This window comes from Oncorhynchus masou, chromosome 5, assembly GCF_036934945.1.
Source record: "Oncorhynchus masou masou isolate Uvic2021 chromosome 5, UVic_Omas_1.1, whole genome shotgun sequence".
Taxonomy (NCBI): domain Eukaryota; kingdom Metazoa; phylum Chordata; class Actinopteri; order Salmoniformes; family Salmonidae; genus Oncorhynchus; species Oncorhynchus masou.
Genome location: NC_088216.1, coordinates 26,474,650 through 26,491,345, shown reverse-complemented (window position 1 = coordinate 26,491,345; position 16,696 = coordinate 26,474,650). Strand labels below are relative to the sequence as shown.

At 42.3% G+C, this 16,696-nt stretch overlaps 1 protein-coding gene and 1 long non-coding RNA gene across 2 annotated transcripts; both read left to right on the top strand.

Annotated features, from left to right (window-relative positions):
• The first annotated feature begins 30 nt into the window (after nucleotides 1–30).
• LOC135526500 (uncharacterized) lies at nucleotides 31–1,304 on the top strand. The gene is made up of 2 exons (XR_010453296.1): nucleotides 31–875; nucleotides 976–1,304. It is a non-coding gene; the product is annotated as an uncharacterized LOC135526500 (long non-coding RNA).
• A 4,342-nt stretch (nucleotides 1,305–5,646) lies between these two features.
• Nucleotides 5,647–10,796, top strand: LOC135538506 (keratin, type I cytoskeletal 13-like). The gene is made up of 8 exons (XM_064964394.1): nucleotides 5,647–6,153; nucleotides 7,033–7,115; nucleotides 7,448–7,604; nucleotides 8,306–8,470; nucleotides 8,772–8,897; nucleotides 9,502–9,722; nucleotides 10,156–10,202; nucleotides 10,408–10,796. The coding sequence occupies exons 1-8, from the start codon at nucleotides 5,743–5,745 to the stop codon at nucleotides 10,512–10,514; spliced, it is 1,317 nt and encodes a 438-aa protein (XP_064820466.1). The 5' UTR covers nucleotides 5,647–5,742; the 3' UTR covers nucleotides 10,515–10,796.
• The last annotated feature ends 5,900 nt before the right edge of the window (nucleotides 10,797–16,696 follow it).

Genomic DNA, 16,696 nt, shown 5'->3' with positions numbered 1-16,696 from the left:
TCGCTTACATGGCCTGCCGATGGACGTAGTTTCTGACCGGGGCCCCAATTTGTGTCCAAGTTTTGGCAAGAGTTTTGTAGGTTACTGGGAGCGAGTGTCAGCCTGTCTTCAGGGTTTCATCCCCAGAGCAACGGTCAAACGGAGAGGGCCAACCAAGATTTGGAGAGAGTGTTGCGATGTTTGGTTTCCAAGAATCCCTCTTCCTGGAGTCAACAACTCTCTATGGTTGAGTACGCTCACAATTGTTGCCAGTGGCAGCCACGGGTCTCTCTCCGTTTGAGTGTAGTTTAGGTTACCAGCCACCTATCTTTCCCAGTACGGAGTCCGAGGTCACTGTTCCCTCCGCTCACGCTTTCATCCAGAGGTGCCGTCACGCATGGAGCAGAGCCCGTGAGACTCTTCTCCGGGTGGGGGCGCGCACCAAGGCTAAGGCCGATCGCCACCGGTCGAAGCCTCCGGTATACGTCGTTGGCCAAAGAGTGTGGCTTTCTACTAAGAACATTCCACTCCGATCTGTTTCGAACAAGCTTGCCCCCAAATTTATCGGCCCGTTCAGAGTCACCAGGATCATTAGTCCGGTGGCGGTCCGGCTCAAGCTTCCTCTGGCGTATAGGAGAATTCATCCTACCTTTCATGTGTCTAAAATAAAACCTGTGTTTCAGGCACGCATTAACCCGCCGGTCCCGGTTCCCCCGCCGCCACGACTTGTTGATGGGGAAACCACCTTTTCTGTCAATCGTATTTTGGACTCTAGAAGGAGGGGACGCGGATTCCAGTACCTGGTGGACTGGGAGGGTTACGGCCCGGAGGAGAGAAGTTGGGTACCTGCTAGGGACATTCTGGATCACTCCCTTATCGATGATTTCAATCGACAGGTAAATTTGCCTGGGAACGCCAAGAGGCGTTCCTAGGGGGTATTGTCACGGTTCATGAATCCACTGCCTCCCTCTCTCTCTCTCTCTCTCTCTCTCTCAGTGTTTGTGTGGGCGTGGTTTCCCAATCTCGGCCTGATTGTCTGCGCCAGCTGGAACCACTTATCTTCCCTTTATATGTTCTGTTACCAGTGTTTCTTGTTGTCAGATCGTTGTCTCTTCTCTGAGGTTGTGTCGTGTGTCCGTGCTCTTGTCTTGTGTGGATATTCTGCTGTGCTCCTTCCTACTCATCCGGACACACTCCCCTGGTTTTCTCAGCACGTTATGATCGGAGGATGCACCCGAGTTCCTGGGTCGGATTCCTTCTGAGTACAGTCTGTCTGTCATGTTGCTGCTGTGAACTACTTTCATTAAAACCATCGTTGCTTGCATCTTGCATCCGCCTCTGTGTTGTAACACATCTTCAACGCACGTTCTAATGAACTCGCACACCGAATCAGCGTATTCGTCAATGTTGTTATCTGACGCAATACGAAACATGTCCCAGTCCACGTGATGGAAGCAGTCTTGGAGTGTGGAGTCAGCTTGGTCGGACCAGCGTTGGACAGACCTCAGCGTGGGAGCTTCTTCACAACACACCAAGTGTGTGCCCTCAGGCCCTTACTCCACTACCACATATCTACAATGCAAAATCCATGTGTAGGTGTATGTATAGTGCATACGTTATCATGTGTGTATGCATGTGTCTGTGCATATGTTTGTGTCACTTCACAGTCCCTGCTGTTCCATAAGGTGTATTTTTACTTGCTTTTTAAATCTGATTCTACTGGTTGGAATTTTTCCTATTTTGTTGCCTTACAACCTGGAATTAAAAATTATTTTTGGGGGAGTTTGTATCATTTGATTTACACAACATGCCTACCACTTTGAAGATACAAAATATTTTTATTGTGAGACAAACAAGAAATAAGACAAAAAAACAGAAAACTTGAGCGTGCATAACTATTCACCCCCCAAAGTCAATACTTTGTAGAGCCACCTTTTGCAGCAATTACAGCTGCAAGTCTCTTGGGGTATGTCTCTATAAGCCAGGCACATCTAGCCACTGGGATTTTTGCCTTTTCTTCAATGCAAAACTGCTCCAGCTCCTTCAAGTTGGATAGTTCCGCTGGTGTACAGCAGTCATACCATAGATTTTCACTTGGATTGAGGTCTGGACTTTGACTAGGCCCTTACAAGAAATGTAGATGTTTCCCCTTATACCACTCGAGTGTTGCTTTAGCGGTATGCTTAGGGTCATTGTCCTGCTGGAAGGTGAACCTCTGTCCCAGTCTTAAATCTCCGGAAGACTGAAACAGGTTTCCCTCAAGAATTCCCCTGTATTTAGCACCATCCATCATTCCTTCAATTCTGACCAGTTTCCCAGTCCCTGCCAATAAAAAACATCCACACAGCATAATGGTGCCACCACCATGCTTCACTGGAGGATGATGTTCTCGGGGTGATGAGAGGTGTTGGGTTTGCGCCAGACATTGCGTATTCAGTCTCATCATACCAGAGAACCTTCTTCCATATGTTTGGGGTGTCTTCCACATGCCTTTTGGCAAACGTGTTTGTTTATTTTTTTCTTTAAGCAATGGCTTTTTTTCTGGCCACTCTCCTGTAAAGCCCAGCTCTGTGAAGTGTACGACAACAAGTGGTCCTATGGACAAATACTCCAAACTCAGCTGTGGAACTTTGCAGCTCCTTCAGGGTTACTTTTGGTCTCTTTGTTGCCTCTCTGATTAATACCCCCCCTTGCCTGGTCCATGAGTTTTGGTGGGTGGCCCTCTCTTGGCAGGTTTGTTGTTGTGCCATATTCTTTCAATTTGTTTTTATAATGTATTTAATGGTGCTCCGTGGGATGTTCAAAGGTTCTGATATTTTTTTATAACCCAACCCTGATCTGTACTTATCCACAACGTTGTCCATTACCTGTTTGGAGAGGCAGAGCAGTGCTTTATTATGGACAGACTTCTCCCTATCTTTGCTAATGTTGTATCAACTTGTTGTGACCGTAACATTTTACGATCCAGGGTTACTCCAAGCAGTTTAGTCACCTCAACTTGCTCAATTTCCACATTATTCATTATGAGATGTAGTTGAGGTTTAGGGTATAGTGAATGTTTTGTCCCAAATACAATGCTTTTGTTTTGGAAATATTTAGGACTAACTTATTCTTTGCTACCCATTCCAAAACTAACTGCAGCTCTTTGTTAAGTGTTGCAGTCATTTCAGTCGCTGTAGTAGCTAACGTGTATAGTGTTGAGTCATCCGCATACATAGACACACAGGCCAGTGGCATGTTGTTAGTAAAGATTGAAAAAAGCAAGGGGCCTTAACAGCTTCATCCACATTATAGAAGGGGGTGTAAAGCCATAGAACATATGTTTTTTGAGCAGCAGACTATGATCAATAATGTCAAAAGCTGCACTGAAGTTTAACAAGACAGCCCCTGCAATCATTTCATCATCAATTTCTCTCAGCCAATCATCAGTGGGGCGGCAAGGGTAGCCTAGTGGTTAGAGCATTGGACTAGTAACCAAAAGGTTGCAAGTTCAAATCCCCGAGCTGACAAGGTACAATATCTGTCGTTCTGCCCCTGAACAGGCAGTTAACCCACTGTTCCTAGGCCATCATTGAAAATAAGAATTTGTTCTTAACTGACTTGCCTAGTAATAAAAATAAAAAGTCATTTGTGTAAGTGCCGTGCTATTTGACTGTCCTTCCCTATATGAGTGCTGAAAGGCTGTTGTCAATTTGCTTACTGTGAAATAACATTGTATCTGGTCAAACACTCTTTTTTTCCAGAAGTTTACTAAGGGTTGGTAACAGGCTGATTGGTCAGCTATTTGAGCCAGTAAAGTTTTTTTTTTACTATTGTTATGTGTCACATGCAGTCACAAACACAATAACACTTTCTCAAAGTGTAAACAATTGTGTTATTCTGAGGTTATGACGATATAATATAAATCAGAACAGGGATTGAAAGATAAGGGATGCAGTGTGTTGTGTTTGAATGTTTCATTTTCCTTAAACAGCTATGAAGGCATAATAATGTGAACATACAGTACATAGAAGTATGAAGGTGTGTTAGTAAGTGATTAATTAGCCTACCCACACAGATATACCATAACCACAGTATGGCAAAGGCTTTATAGTAATGCATAATGAAAATGATACCTAAGCATGACTTGCAGCATTCCGTCAGATATAATCATACAACATGCTATTGAACATATAATAGAGTTTGATTTCCCAAAAGACTGATGGATTGAATTCAGAGGTGAAAAGTACATCAGTATTAGTAACCGTTAGGGGCAAGTAAAAAGAACAACGCCAGTTTGTGGTTGCTTTCTATTTTACATGCTAATCATATCATTGCAAATGTCTTATACTAGAGGACATGTCTGTGAAAACAACTCAATAGAGGGATGGCGAAGACACCACCTGTGCTGGAAAGGTTGTGTTTACGCTCAACATCTGGGAAACACCTAGCTCGTGATTCACACTTTGCACCTGTTGACAAAATAACGGAGACTTGAGTTTGACGGGAGAAGATGTCTAGTGGCCCGTGTACCAACACTGGCCTACGGCAGAAGCCAAACATGAAACCAGTTTTCTGTGTAATTCAGTTAATATCAATGGCACATCAATATTTTTAATAAATTGCATGTCAATCTTTCTGCATGCTATCTGTGCTAAATTAACTCAATATTAGGAAGGTGTTCCTAATGTTTGGTATACTCAGTGTATATTAGTGTGTTTCTGTGTATTGTTTTGGCCAATCCACAAATACCTGTATTTGTGCAATAATGGGCAACCAACTATAACTTTGATGTGAAGTTTAGAGAACCTTTTGAAGGTAATTGTTATTGTATTCCTGAAGTCTCTCTCATGTCCTGAATGCCCTCTTGATTCAAGTGACATCTCTATAACAATTTGTAACTTCATATTTGAATCTTTAACATAGTAAACCATCAAGTAAATATCAGGGTGACCATTTCATAAATTCCTCTTTATCAACGCCCCATGTCACGTCACCGACTACTTTTATGGTATGATGATCAATGCATTTACATTTTCTAAATGGAAAACCTATATTTTTTCACTAACTATAAGGAAATAACGGTAACTATTTTTATTAGACCTAAGGACGTCAGATTTGGATTAGCCTCCACATTTGGGAGACTTCTAAACCTGTTACCATTTCCCTTGAACATAATATAATTGCCCAATAACATTTGAAAAATAAACATAATATTGATGAAATGTATAATTTGTATTTAAAAAATATTTATGATCCTTCCATCTCTCCAAAATATAGCCTACCAACATGAGCATGTCATGTGAGCTAGCCTACTGTTCTACAAAGTTTAGGTAGAGGAGCCTATTTTCTGTATCCTACATTTTTCGGTGACTACGGAGGGGAAAGCAGACTTTCTGTTGCGGGTTCCAGTCGTTTGTCATCTCTTAAAACGTGAGCTACTATCTTATCATATTCATAACTTGCTTATCTGAGGTTTATCATGCCGTGACAGATGTCAGACTGTACAGGAAAGTGAAAACAATTATGGAGGCAGAATGCCAGCTAACTCTCACGCGCACCACACCTTAGTTCCCTTTTTTAATGAGCTGACTAAGGACACACCTGTTGGATGCCTAATGAATATCTATTCACGTACATAATTATCTCAATGCGACATCCAGCCGCTCCCACCTCCAAGGGGGTATATATTCTGCTATCAGGCTTGAACTGGTTCACCACCAACTCTTCGAAGTACCACTCCGGGTTTTGTCAGCTCTACATACCCATCATCACAACGTCGCCATGAGTGCTTTATCACTTCGAAGTTATGGAGGCAGCCGAGGCTCATCCTCCATGTCTCTCGGAGGAGGGTACCAGAGTCGCATCGCATCACGGGCACCAAGCGTCTATGGAGGGGCAGGGGGACAGAGTGTCCGCGTATCTTATGCTTCGGGCACCAGGAGCGGTTTCGATCTGTCCAGTGCGCTTGGAGGTGACAATGGCAGCTATGGTAGTAATGCAGTGTCGGTCAACGAGAAGGCCACCATGCAGAACCTTAACGACCGTTTGGCCACCTACCTGGAGAAGGTGCGCTCCTTGGAGACGGCGAATACTCAGCTCGAGCGTCAAATCCGCGAGTGGTACGAGAAGAAGACACCGGTCATTAGAGATTACAGTAAATACGAAGCTACTCTTGCCGACCTGCGCAGAAAGGTGAGTATTCTTAGGGCATCATAAATACAGTATATTGCTATATTGAGCGAGATTGATATTATTACATTTTGTTTCATCAACCTCACCCCTATTTACTATTGAGTTTGGATGTAGTTTTCTATGATGAGAAAAAATTCAAATTAGGATATATAATTTACAAAAGTAAAATGTCTAAACATTTCTACTCAGGCAGGAAACAACATATATTCTCATATACAATTCAGTTCTAGTTTACAAGACACAAGTCATACCCTGACGTTCATTGACTGACTGCATCTATGAAGCTGTCAGGCTGCAATATAAGTGTGCCCTCAGGATGTGAATTTGTAAACCCTTGACTATAATAGAGGAATCAAACCACGTTTACAGTAGTGATGGATTATAGGACTTACATGTCATGAGTGTTGTTTAGTATATTTGTCTCTATTGAAAGAAAGCAATTACCAAAAAAAGGGCTTGGCATGTGAAACCACTTCTGTTCAACTTATCTCCCTGTCAACATTTACATTCACACTCACACTCATGCCGCCTACATTACTTCTTTCAAACGGGAGAGCCGTGAGCGTGATGATGACACGGATTGAATCATACCATTGTTCAATAGCATCTTGTATTATTTCATCTGATGTGATCCAAGTCATGCTGATTATTTTCATTTCCCATAAATAACGGTGTGGCCTTTGTCATAGATAGGCTACAGTATGTATATGCGTGGGTAGGAGGCTAATCAATAAGTTACTAACACACTATTATAGCGCTGATAGGCGTCTCCTTGTCACGCAAGCAAATGATGTAATCATTGTGATAAGCCTGACTGTGTGTAGTTGTCTTCCTTTTTTATGTACCATGTACCAACCATTTTGGTTGTCCTGTTCTCAGATCAGTGCTGCCACTCTGAGCAATGCCAGTATCCTCCTGCAGATAGACAATGCCAAACTTGCAGCAGAGGACTTCAAAGTCAAGTGAGTACAAAGGGTCTATAAGATGGAAGCAGCAAACAACTGTTGAATTAATCTTAGAATAATACTTTAAATCAGGATTGGAATGGGAACTATACGTCATAGGTAAACTTGAGTCATGCAACTTTTATACCATTATTACAGTATGAAGCCACACCTACTATAACATTACTCAAGGTCAATGAGCCCATGACGTGATGTTAAATGTCACATTACTGTACACCTTAGATGCATCATCAACGGTCAACTGCACATAAAACTGGTCTAACTGGATTTGTGCCATTTGGTATGTTTACTGTTGGCGGCAACTGTTAACTCCATTTCCCTCTGGAAAGGTTTGAGAATGAAATGGTTATGCGTCAGTCAGTGGAGGCAGACATTGCTGGACTGAGGAAGGTTCTGGACGAGTTGACCATTTCCCGGTCAGACCTGGAAATGCAGATTGAGGGGCTGAAGGAGGAGCTGGTCTACCTCAGGAAGAACCATGAGGAGGTGGGTGTTCCTCAGGGCACTGTAGGGGCCTTGTAAGCTCCTACAAAGCCCCTCTTTTATCATACCATATCCCCAAGAGTCATGGCACAGCCCTGTCAATAGCAAGACCTCCCCACAGTTCAAAATTCTTATACATTTTACCTAGATGAAAACAATGTTGTTGTGAGAGTCAAATGGAGTTGTCAGAGACATAATTCATTCTCATCGCATGCCAAGCAGTGCTGTCTTTGGCTGTATCAATGACAATGCAAACAAGAGATCAAACAGACCTTGTTTGGAGTGTCTGCGCTGTCTCTGTTTGTGTAGCTTGAAAGCTGTCAGCAAATTTGTCACAAGCCCTGCAGCAGTATGGCATAGATGTTAAAACCACACTTGAGATCACATGGTCACAAGTATTATTTCATGTTGGATTACCTTGAGTGTAAGTTATCATATACTTACTTTAGGACGGTTATACAGAATGTCAGAGAAGCTGACCATGAACACTGTAACTAGGTTATGAAAGATGGGGTTGAACCTGAGACACCACCTGTCTGTGACCCAATTTTACCCCACACCCCTATGTAATTGTGCTAGACAGTTTCCCTGTCTGGGACAGTCAAGTTGTATCTTATCTTACCCAGTGACAGCCTACCCAGTGGCAACCTCCATTGGCCTCTCATCCGGTGTTGACCTCTGTCATCACTCTGTGCCCCTTATAGGAGATTGCTGCCATGCGGGCTCACATGAACGTCAGCTCAGTGAATGTGGAGGTGGATGCAGCACCCCAGCAGGACATGGCGTTGATGATGGAGGAGATCCGAACTCAGTACGAGGGCATCGCCGAGAAGAATCGCCGTGAAATGGAAACCTGGTACAAGGGCAAGGTGAGGAGAAGAAGAGCCCAACCTTGTCTAGGGAGAAACTCTTGATCCATCTGTTCTGTTTGAGATAATATGAAAATGCGCATCTTAAAAGGAACACTATGTCCTATGAGGGCAGTATTTAAAGTGCTTATAAACAACCAATTACTGTGATCACATACTTGAAGCTATCTTCTACTTGTTTGATCATGTCAATATAGAGATATCAGACCATATCAGACCAGATATCAGAATGACTTTTGTGCATATAACCAGTACAAGTGCAGTTACACAACTCTTACCGTGTTCCTTCTGTACGTCCCAGTTTGATGAGCTGAACAAGGTGGTGACCCACAGCACAGAGACCCTCCAGACGTCCCGCAGTGAGATCAACGAGCTCAAGAGGACCTTTCAGGCCCTGCAGATCGAGCTGCAGTCCCAGCTCAGCCTGGTGAGGAAACAAAAAGCCCCCTCAACCCCCCTAACGTCACACCCTTCTCTGCCTCCTAGTTGATGCTAGACGTATGAGTTTGAGTTAGAGCTAGACTAGGTGTAATTACTGTAGAAGATTACTCGGAATTCTCGGAAATACATGACATTTACAAGATTCCACCTTCAGTTGAACAGTACAGTACAACTGACACCTCATAGTAAAAACATGATCATTTAGACCTCATAAATACATTCCTACCCTACGGGTTACATATGAGTCCTCAGGTTTTCCTTTTAGAAACTGAAGATTATGGATTAGTTACACAGAGAGAAGAGAGAAGCAATCAGTTAAATCAAGGCTTTGTAATTATCACTAACTATAATAATAATACATTTAATTTTTGACAAGCTCTTTGATTGATGGATATATGAAGTGAAGTTTAGGATAACAGTTTTTGTTATACCACAGCTGTGATCCTCAAAACTGAGTTCTAAAAACATGTGCTCACCAGGAACTTCACCTCAATCATTCACTGATGTCAGCGTGGGTAGCCTAAATCAACACCACTTGTTGAATCGTCTGAAGTCTTTAACCCTTCCTTTTCCTCCCTCTCTCCCTATAGAAATCAGCCTTGGAGGGACAGCTGAATGAGACCGAGTCCCGCTACAGCATGCAGCTGAACCAGCTCCAGGGCATGGTAAACAGCCTGGAGCAGGAGTTGGGTCGCATGAAGACGGACATCGAGAGGCAGGCCGGCGAATACCGCATGCTCCTGGACATCAAGACCAGGCTGGAGATGGAGATCGCAGAGTACAGGAGGCTGCTGGACGGAGAGGATGTCGGGTAAGGAGAGGAGAGGAGAGGAGAGAAGAGAAGGCTGCAGATCCCTAAGTTACATACCCAATGGGATTTACATGGGCTTCACATCCCCAATGTAAATTATAAATGTGCATTTTACATACCCAATTACAAATCAACCCCTCCCCTATACCTTTGACACACCACCTGCTGTAGGCACTTTAAATCGAAAAGGATTGGATACATGCAAGAACTATGGTGGGAATATTAGTAGAGTGGAAGATGGAGCAATCATCATTACGCTAATGACCTACAGCAGCCTATCTGATCATTACAGATCTACAAGAAGTGCACAGGGGAAGGGGCCAGGGGTCAATTTGGAACTGGGCAATAGAGACTGTGTTACAGAGTAGAGGGATTAATGTAGAGTTGTTCAATATGAAGGTACTTAACACTTCAACTATCTTCTTCCCTCCAGGAGAGCTGTCATCACCAAGAAGGTTGAGATTGTTGAGGTCAAAAAACGTAAGTAGAGCGAGACCATTTTCTGTCATATCAAATTCCATATTGATTGAACCCAGCGGTGGTAATTGTGAAGCACTCTAGAACACAAAGGATTTGGTTGATTTGAATGTGTTAAGGTGCTATGTGTTCTCATAGCTCTGTGCTTCTCCTCTTTAGCTATGCCCAACACTAAGTGTACTAATGGTTATTTGTCCCTACTTTGTAGCTGAGCCAGTGGTGACAAAGAGAGTGAGGACGGTGATTGAGGAGATGGTTGATGGAAAGGTGGTCTCCCGTACAGAGGATGTGGAGATGGAGGTCCCAAAAAAATAGATCCCTTGCCCACCCAAACCCACCTGTCATTAAAAGCCTGGTTCCGCCTACAGCTAAAAGGAATACCAGGAATGTTAAAATATTTTAATCTCCTCTGGATGGCATCGCTTTGGTGTTGCCTGTATGCTCGGTGAATGAATTTATCTTTGATAAATTGACCATATTTGATATTTAAATTGACAAAACAAACATGCTTTTGAATATCATTATTGATAAAATGATAATGTATGATGTTTGGTTGAATTGTCCCAAAATACATAATAAAATATGTTTCAAAATCTACTGTATTTGATCATTGTCTATTTGTTTTGAGCATGATTTAATTTTTCCTCTCAGTCCACTGTCTTATCATTGGAAAATAACATTGGTCAAAAGGGGATGATAAAATATCAAGGAACATTTAAAGAGATTATCTTAACTTTTTTCTTATCTTTTCTTAACAAGATGGCATAGCAGTCAGACGTCCTTTGTCCTCGTCTTGTCGTGTCCCGTGTATATATATATATATATTTACATCTTTCTTCGCATATCATTATACATTTTATTTTCCAAAAACTCAACTTCAAAACACTCTCCTGCAACCCGCCTCACCAATTAAAATAAATAAATAAGAATTTATCTGAAATCCACAATAGAAGCTAGCCAGAAGCTAACCAGTTTACTGGTTAATGTTAGTATTCAGCTAACCACGGTTTGTGGTCATCAGCTATCCTTTAGCTCGAAAAGCTATCGCCAGTTTTGTACAACGCTACTCAGACCAGAACACATCGGACCTATTTTTCTTTGCATATCCCCGGATTTCAACCGCAAGCTCTGGACATTTATAGCTGGATCCCGCAGCTAGCTAGCTGCTATCCGTGTGACTATTGGTTTACGTCGATCCCGGAGCAAACATCAATTATTCCGGAGCTAGCCAGCTGAAGAGTTCCATCAGCCACTCCTGGGCTACAATCACCTATCCGGACCCGTTTTACTGCCGATGCGGAGCCCCACCGGGCCTTTCTTCACTGGACTACCGACGTTATCTGCCCGAGGGAGTTATCCAACTGGCCCATCCGCCGCGACGTTACCTGAATGCTCATCTGCGGCCCGTTAATCGTTAGCTGTCTCATCGGCTGCTATCTGAATAGGTCTATCGGACAATTGTTCTTGGGTCACTATAACTATATCTATTTTTCCAATTGGATTGATCCCCTCTACCACACGGAACCCCACTAATCTACCGACGGAAACGCATGAGGTGGCTAAAAACAGACCTTCATCCTATGCTAGCTTGCTACCGATGGCCCGGCTAGCTGTCTGAATTGCCGTTACCCCAACCAACCTCACTACTCACTGGACCTTTATGATCACTCTACTAAGCATGCCTCTCCTTAATGTCAATATGCCTTGTCCATTGCTGTTCTGGTTAGTGTTTATTGGCTTATTTCACTGTAGAGCCTCTAGCCCTGCTCATTATACCTTATCCAACCTTTCTAGAGACAATATCTCTCTCATCATCACTCAATACCTAGGTTTACCTCCACTGTATTCACATCCTACCATACCTTTGTCTGTACATTATACCTTGAAGCTATTTTATTGCCCCCAGAAACCTCCTTTTACTCTCTGTTCCGGACGTTCTAGACGACCAATTCTCATAGTTTTTAGCCGTACCCTTATCCTACTCCTCCTCTATTCCTCTGGTGATGTAGAGGTGAATCCAGGCCCTGCAGTGCCTAGCTCCACTCCTATTCCCCAGGCACTCTCTTTTGATGACTTCTGTAACCGTAACCCTCAATCTCACACAAATTATCAATGAACCTACCAGGTACCACCCCAAAGCCGTAAACACGGGCACCCTCATAGATACCATCCTAACCAACTTGCCCTCTAAATACACCTCTGCTGTTTTCAACCAAGATCTCAGCGATCACTGCCTCATTGCTTGCATCCATAATGGGTCAGCGGTCAAACGACCTCCACTCATCACTGTCAAATGCTCCCTGAAAGGGTTCAATTCTTGGACCGACTCTCTTCTCTGTAAACATCAATGATGTCGCTCTTGCTGCTGGTGAGTCTCTGATCCACCTCTACGCAGACGACACCATTCTGTACACTTCTGGCCCTTCTTTGGATACTGTGTTAACAACCCTCCAGACGAGCGTCAATGCCATACAACTCTCCTTCCGTGGCCTCCAATTGCTCTTAAATACAAGTACAACTAAATGCATGCTCTTCAACCGATCGCTGCCTGCACCTGCCCGCCCGTCCAACATCACTACTCTGGATGGTTCTGACTTAGAATATGTGGACAACTACAAATACCTAGGTGTCTGGTTAGACTGTAAACTCTCCTTCCAAACTCACATCAACCATCTCCAATCCAAAGTTAAATCTAGAATTGCCTTCCTATTTCGCAACAAAGCATCCCTCACTCCTGCGGCTCATGCAAACATAACCCTGTAAAACTGAACATCCTACCGATCCTCAACTTTGGCGATGTCATTTACAAAATAGCCTCCAATACCCTACTCAATAAATTGGATGCAGTCTATCACAGTGCCATCCGTTTTGTCACCAAAGCCACATATACTACCTAGCACTGCGACCTGTACGCTCTCGTTGGCTGGCCCTCGCTTCATACTCCTCGCCAAACCCACTGGCTCCAGGTCATCTACAAGACCCTGCTAGGTAAAGTCCCCCCTTATCTCAGCTCGCTGGTCACCATAGCAGCACCCACCTGTAGCACGCGCTCCAGCAGGTATATCTCTCTGGTCACCCCGAAAATCAATTCTTCCTTTGGCCGCTTCATCTTCCAGTTCTCTGCTGCCAATGACTGGAACAAACTGCAAAAATCTCTGAAGCTGGAAATGTGACAGGTTAAAGGAAATATTCATAGCCTGTTATACATTAAAAAGTATTAGTAAGTTCATAGTATGTGAGGATCTTAAAACATCTAAGGTTAAAAAGATCATGCATTCAGTATTAGTGGATAGAGATTGATAACATTCATATAATTGTGTTAAAGTTAAAATCCGTCAAGCGTACAAAGGGTACGAATTGTGAGAGGAATGTGTAAATGTTATATTGATTACTTTATTTTGTGGTGCCTAATGGAAGGGTAAAAGTGTTAATCTGTAATCTACTAAATGCTCTTAATCTATGAGCCTAAAATCGATTGCTCTGGTCTCCACCCATGAGGAAACAAACCGTATCACTCGTGATTATTTCTCCCCTTTTCAGGTACGTTATTGATGATAAAAAAAGAGTAATTTAAATGCAATAACTCGCTAACATGTCAAGAGTGTTTAAGGTGTGTCTTAGTAACATCTTGAGGAAGTTAGAATTAAGTTTGCAGAGAGTAATATGAGCCCTGCTCGGTTGTAGCGAAGAATAGCTTCGAACTGAGAGTAGCTGCCATTTTATGTCGATTGTGAATGAACATGTGCGTTGTTAATAAGATATTTTGCGGTGTTATTTGTATAATGGTTTTTCAAATACTTTATTGCCTGTTGATAAATTGAGTTATGGTTTACTGAGTTAAAGCTTTGTGCTTGACAGTTATATTGAAATTAGTATCTGTTTCTGTGAATTAGTGTATACTTTTGTGACTTGAATAAACCTTGTACCTTAAAGACTATCTATTTCCTGTAGATCTGTTGTTCTGTAAAATGTGTTACTTTTGTAAAATGATTGCACTAAAAGTTATTATTGAGGAAATGATACCGTATTTCTCCCCTTTTTCAGGGGCGTAACAGAAAAACTTCTCTCCCTCACTAGCTTTAAGCACCAGCTGTCAGAGCAGCTCACCAATTACTGCACCTGTACATAGCCCATCTATATTTTAGCTCAAACAACTACCTCTCCCCCTAATGTATTTTTTTGTTGTTGCTCCTTTGCACCCCACTATTCCACTGCAAATCTACAATTTTTACTTGCTATATTGTATTTACTTTGCCACCATGGCCTTTTTTTTGCTTTTACCTCCCTTATCTCACCTCATTTGCTCACATTGTATATAGACTTATTTTTCTAATGTATTATTGACTGTATGTTTATTTTACTCCATGTGTAACTCTGTGTCGTTGTATGTGTCGATCTGCTTCGCTTTATCTTTGCCAGGTCACAATTGTAAGTGAGAACTTGTTCTCAACTTGCCTACCTGGTTAAATAAAGTTGAAATAAAAAATAAATACAGTGCCTTGCGAAAGTATTCGGCCCCCTTGAACTTTGCGACCTTTTGCCACATTTCAGGCTTCAAACATAAAGATATAAAACTGTATTTTTTTGTGAAGAATCAATAACAAGTGGGACACAATCATGAAGTGGAATGACATTTATTGGATATTTCAAACTTTTTTAACAAATCAAAAACTGAAAAATTGGGCGTGCAAAATTATTCAGCCCCCTTAAATTAATACTTTGTAGCGCCACCTATTGCTGCGATTACAGCTGTAAGTCGCTTGGGGTATGTCTCTATCAGTTTTGCACATCGAGAGACTGACATTTTTTCCCATTCCTCCTTGCAAAACAGCTCAAGCTCAGTGAGGTTGGATGGAGAGCATTTGTGAACATTTCTTTCCACAGATTCTCGATTGGATTCAGGTCTGGACTTTGACTTGGCCATTCTAACAGCTGGATATGTTTATTTTTGAACTATTCCATTGTAGATTTTGCTTTATGTTTTGGATCATTGTCTTGTTGGAAGACAAATCTCCGTCCCAGTCTCAGGTCTTTTGCAGACTCCATCAGGTTTTCTTCCAGAATGGCCCTTTATTTGGCTCCATCCATCTTACCATCAAGTTTAACCATCTTCCCTGTCCCTGCTGAAGAAAAGCAGGCCCAAACCATGATGCTGCCACCACCATGTTTGACAGTGGGTATGGTGTGTTCAGGGTGATGAGCTGTGTTGCTTTTACGCCAAACATAACATTTTGCATTGTTGCCAAAAAGTTCAATTTTGGTTTCATCTGACCAGAGCACCTTCTTCCACATGTTTGGTGTGTCTCCCAGGTGGCTTGTGGCAAACTTTAAACAACACTTTTTATGGATATCTTTAAGAAATGGCTTTCTTCTTGCCACTCTTCCATAAAGGCCAGATTTGTGCAATATACGACTGATTGTTGTCCTATGGACAGAGTCTCCCACCTCAGCTGTAGATCTCTGCAGTTCATCCAGAGTGATCATGGGCCTCTTGGCTGCATCTCTGATCAGTCTTCTCCTTGTATGAGCTGAAGGTTTAGAGGGACGGCCAGGTCTTGGTAGATTTGCAGTGGTCTGATACTCTTTCCATTTCAATATTATCGCTTGCACAGTGCTCCTTGGGATGTTTAAAGCTTGGTAAATCTTTTTGTATCCAAATCCGGCTTTAAACTTCTTCACAACAGTATCTCGGACCTGCCTGGGTGTTCCTTGTTCTTCATGATGCTCTCTGCGCTTTTAACGGACCTCTGAGACTATCACATTGCAGGTGCATTTATACGGAGACTTGATTACACACAGGTGGATTGTATTTATCATCATTAGTCATTTAGGTCAACATTGGATCATTCAGAGATCCTCACTGAACTTCTGGAGAGAGTTTGCTGCACTGAAAGTAAAGGGGCTGAATAATTTTGCACGCCCAATTATTCAGTTTTTGATTTGTTAAAAAAGTTTGAAATATCCAATAAATGTCGTTCCACTTCATGATTGTGTCCCACTTGTTGTTGATTCTTCACAAAAAAATACAGTTTTATATCTTTATGTTTGAAGCCTGAAATGTGGCAAAAGCTCTCAAAGTTCAAGGGGGCCGAATACTTTCGCAAGGCACTGTATATAAATATCAGTTTATTTTATACTATAGGTCAATGGTGTCAAAATCATTCCATGGAGGGCCGAGTGTCTGCGGGTTTTTGGTTTTTCCTTTCAATCAAGACCTAGATAACCAGGCGAAGTGGATTCTGTACTAATTAGTGACCTTAATTCATCAATCAGGTACAAGGGAGGAGCGAAATCCCACAGCTGCTCGGCCCTCCATGGAATGAGTTTGACACATTCTGTAGTGTAATAATTTTATCTTCATAATAACATTTTGTATATATTTGATATCATTCAATTTCACCCAACCACTTAACATGCTCTTTCAACAAATGCACATGAGATGATAGTATGATTCAGTAGGATGTCATTAACATATCAACACAGACATAAATAGGCAG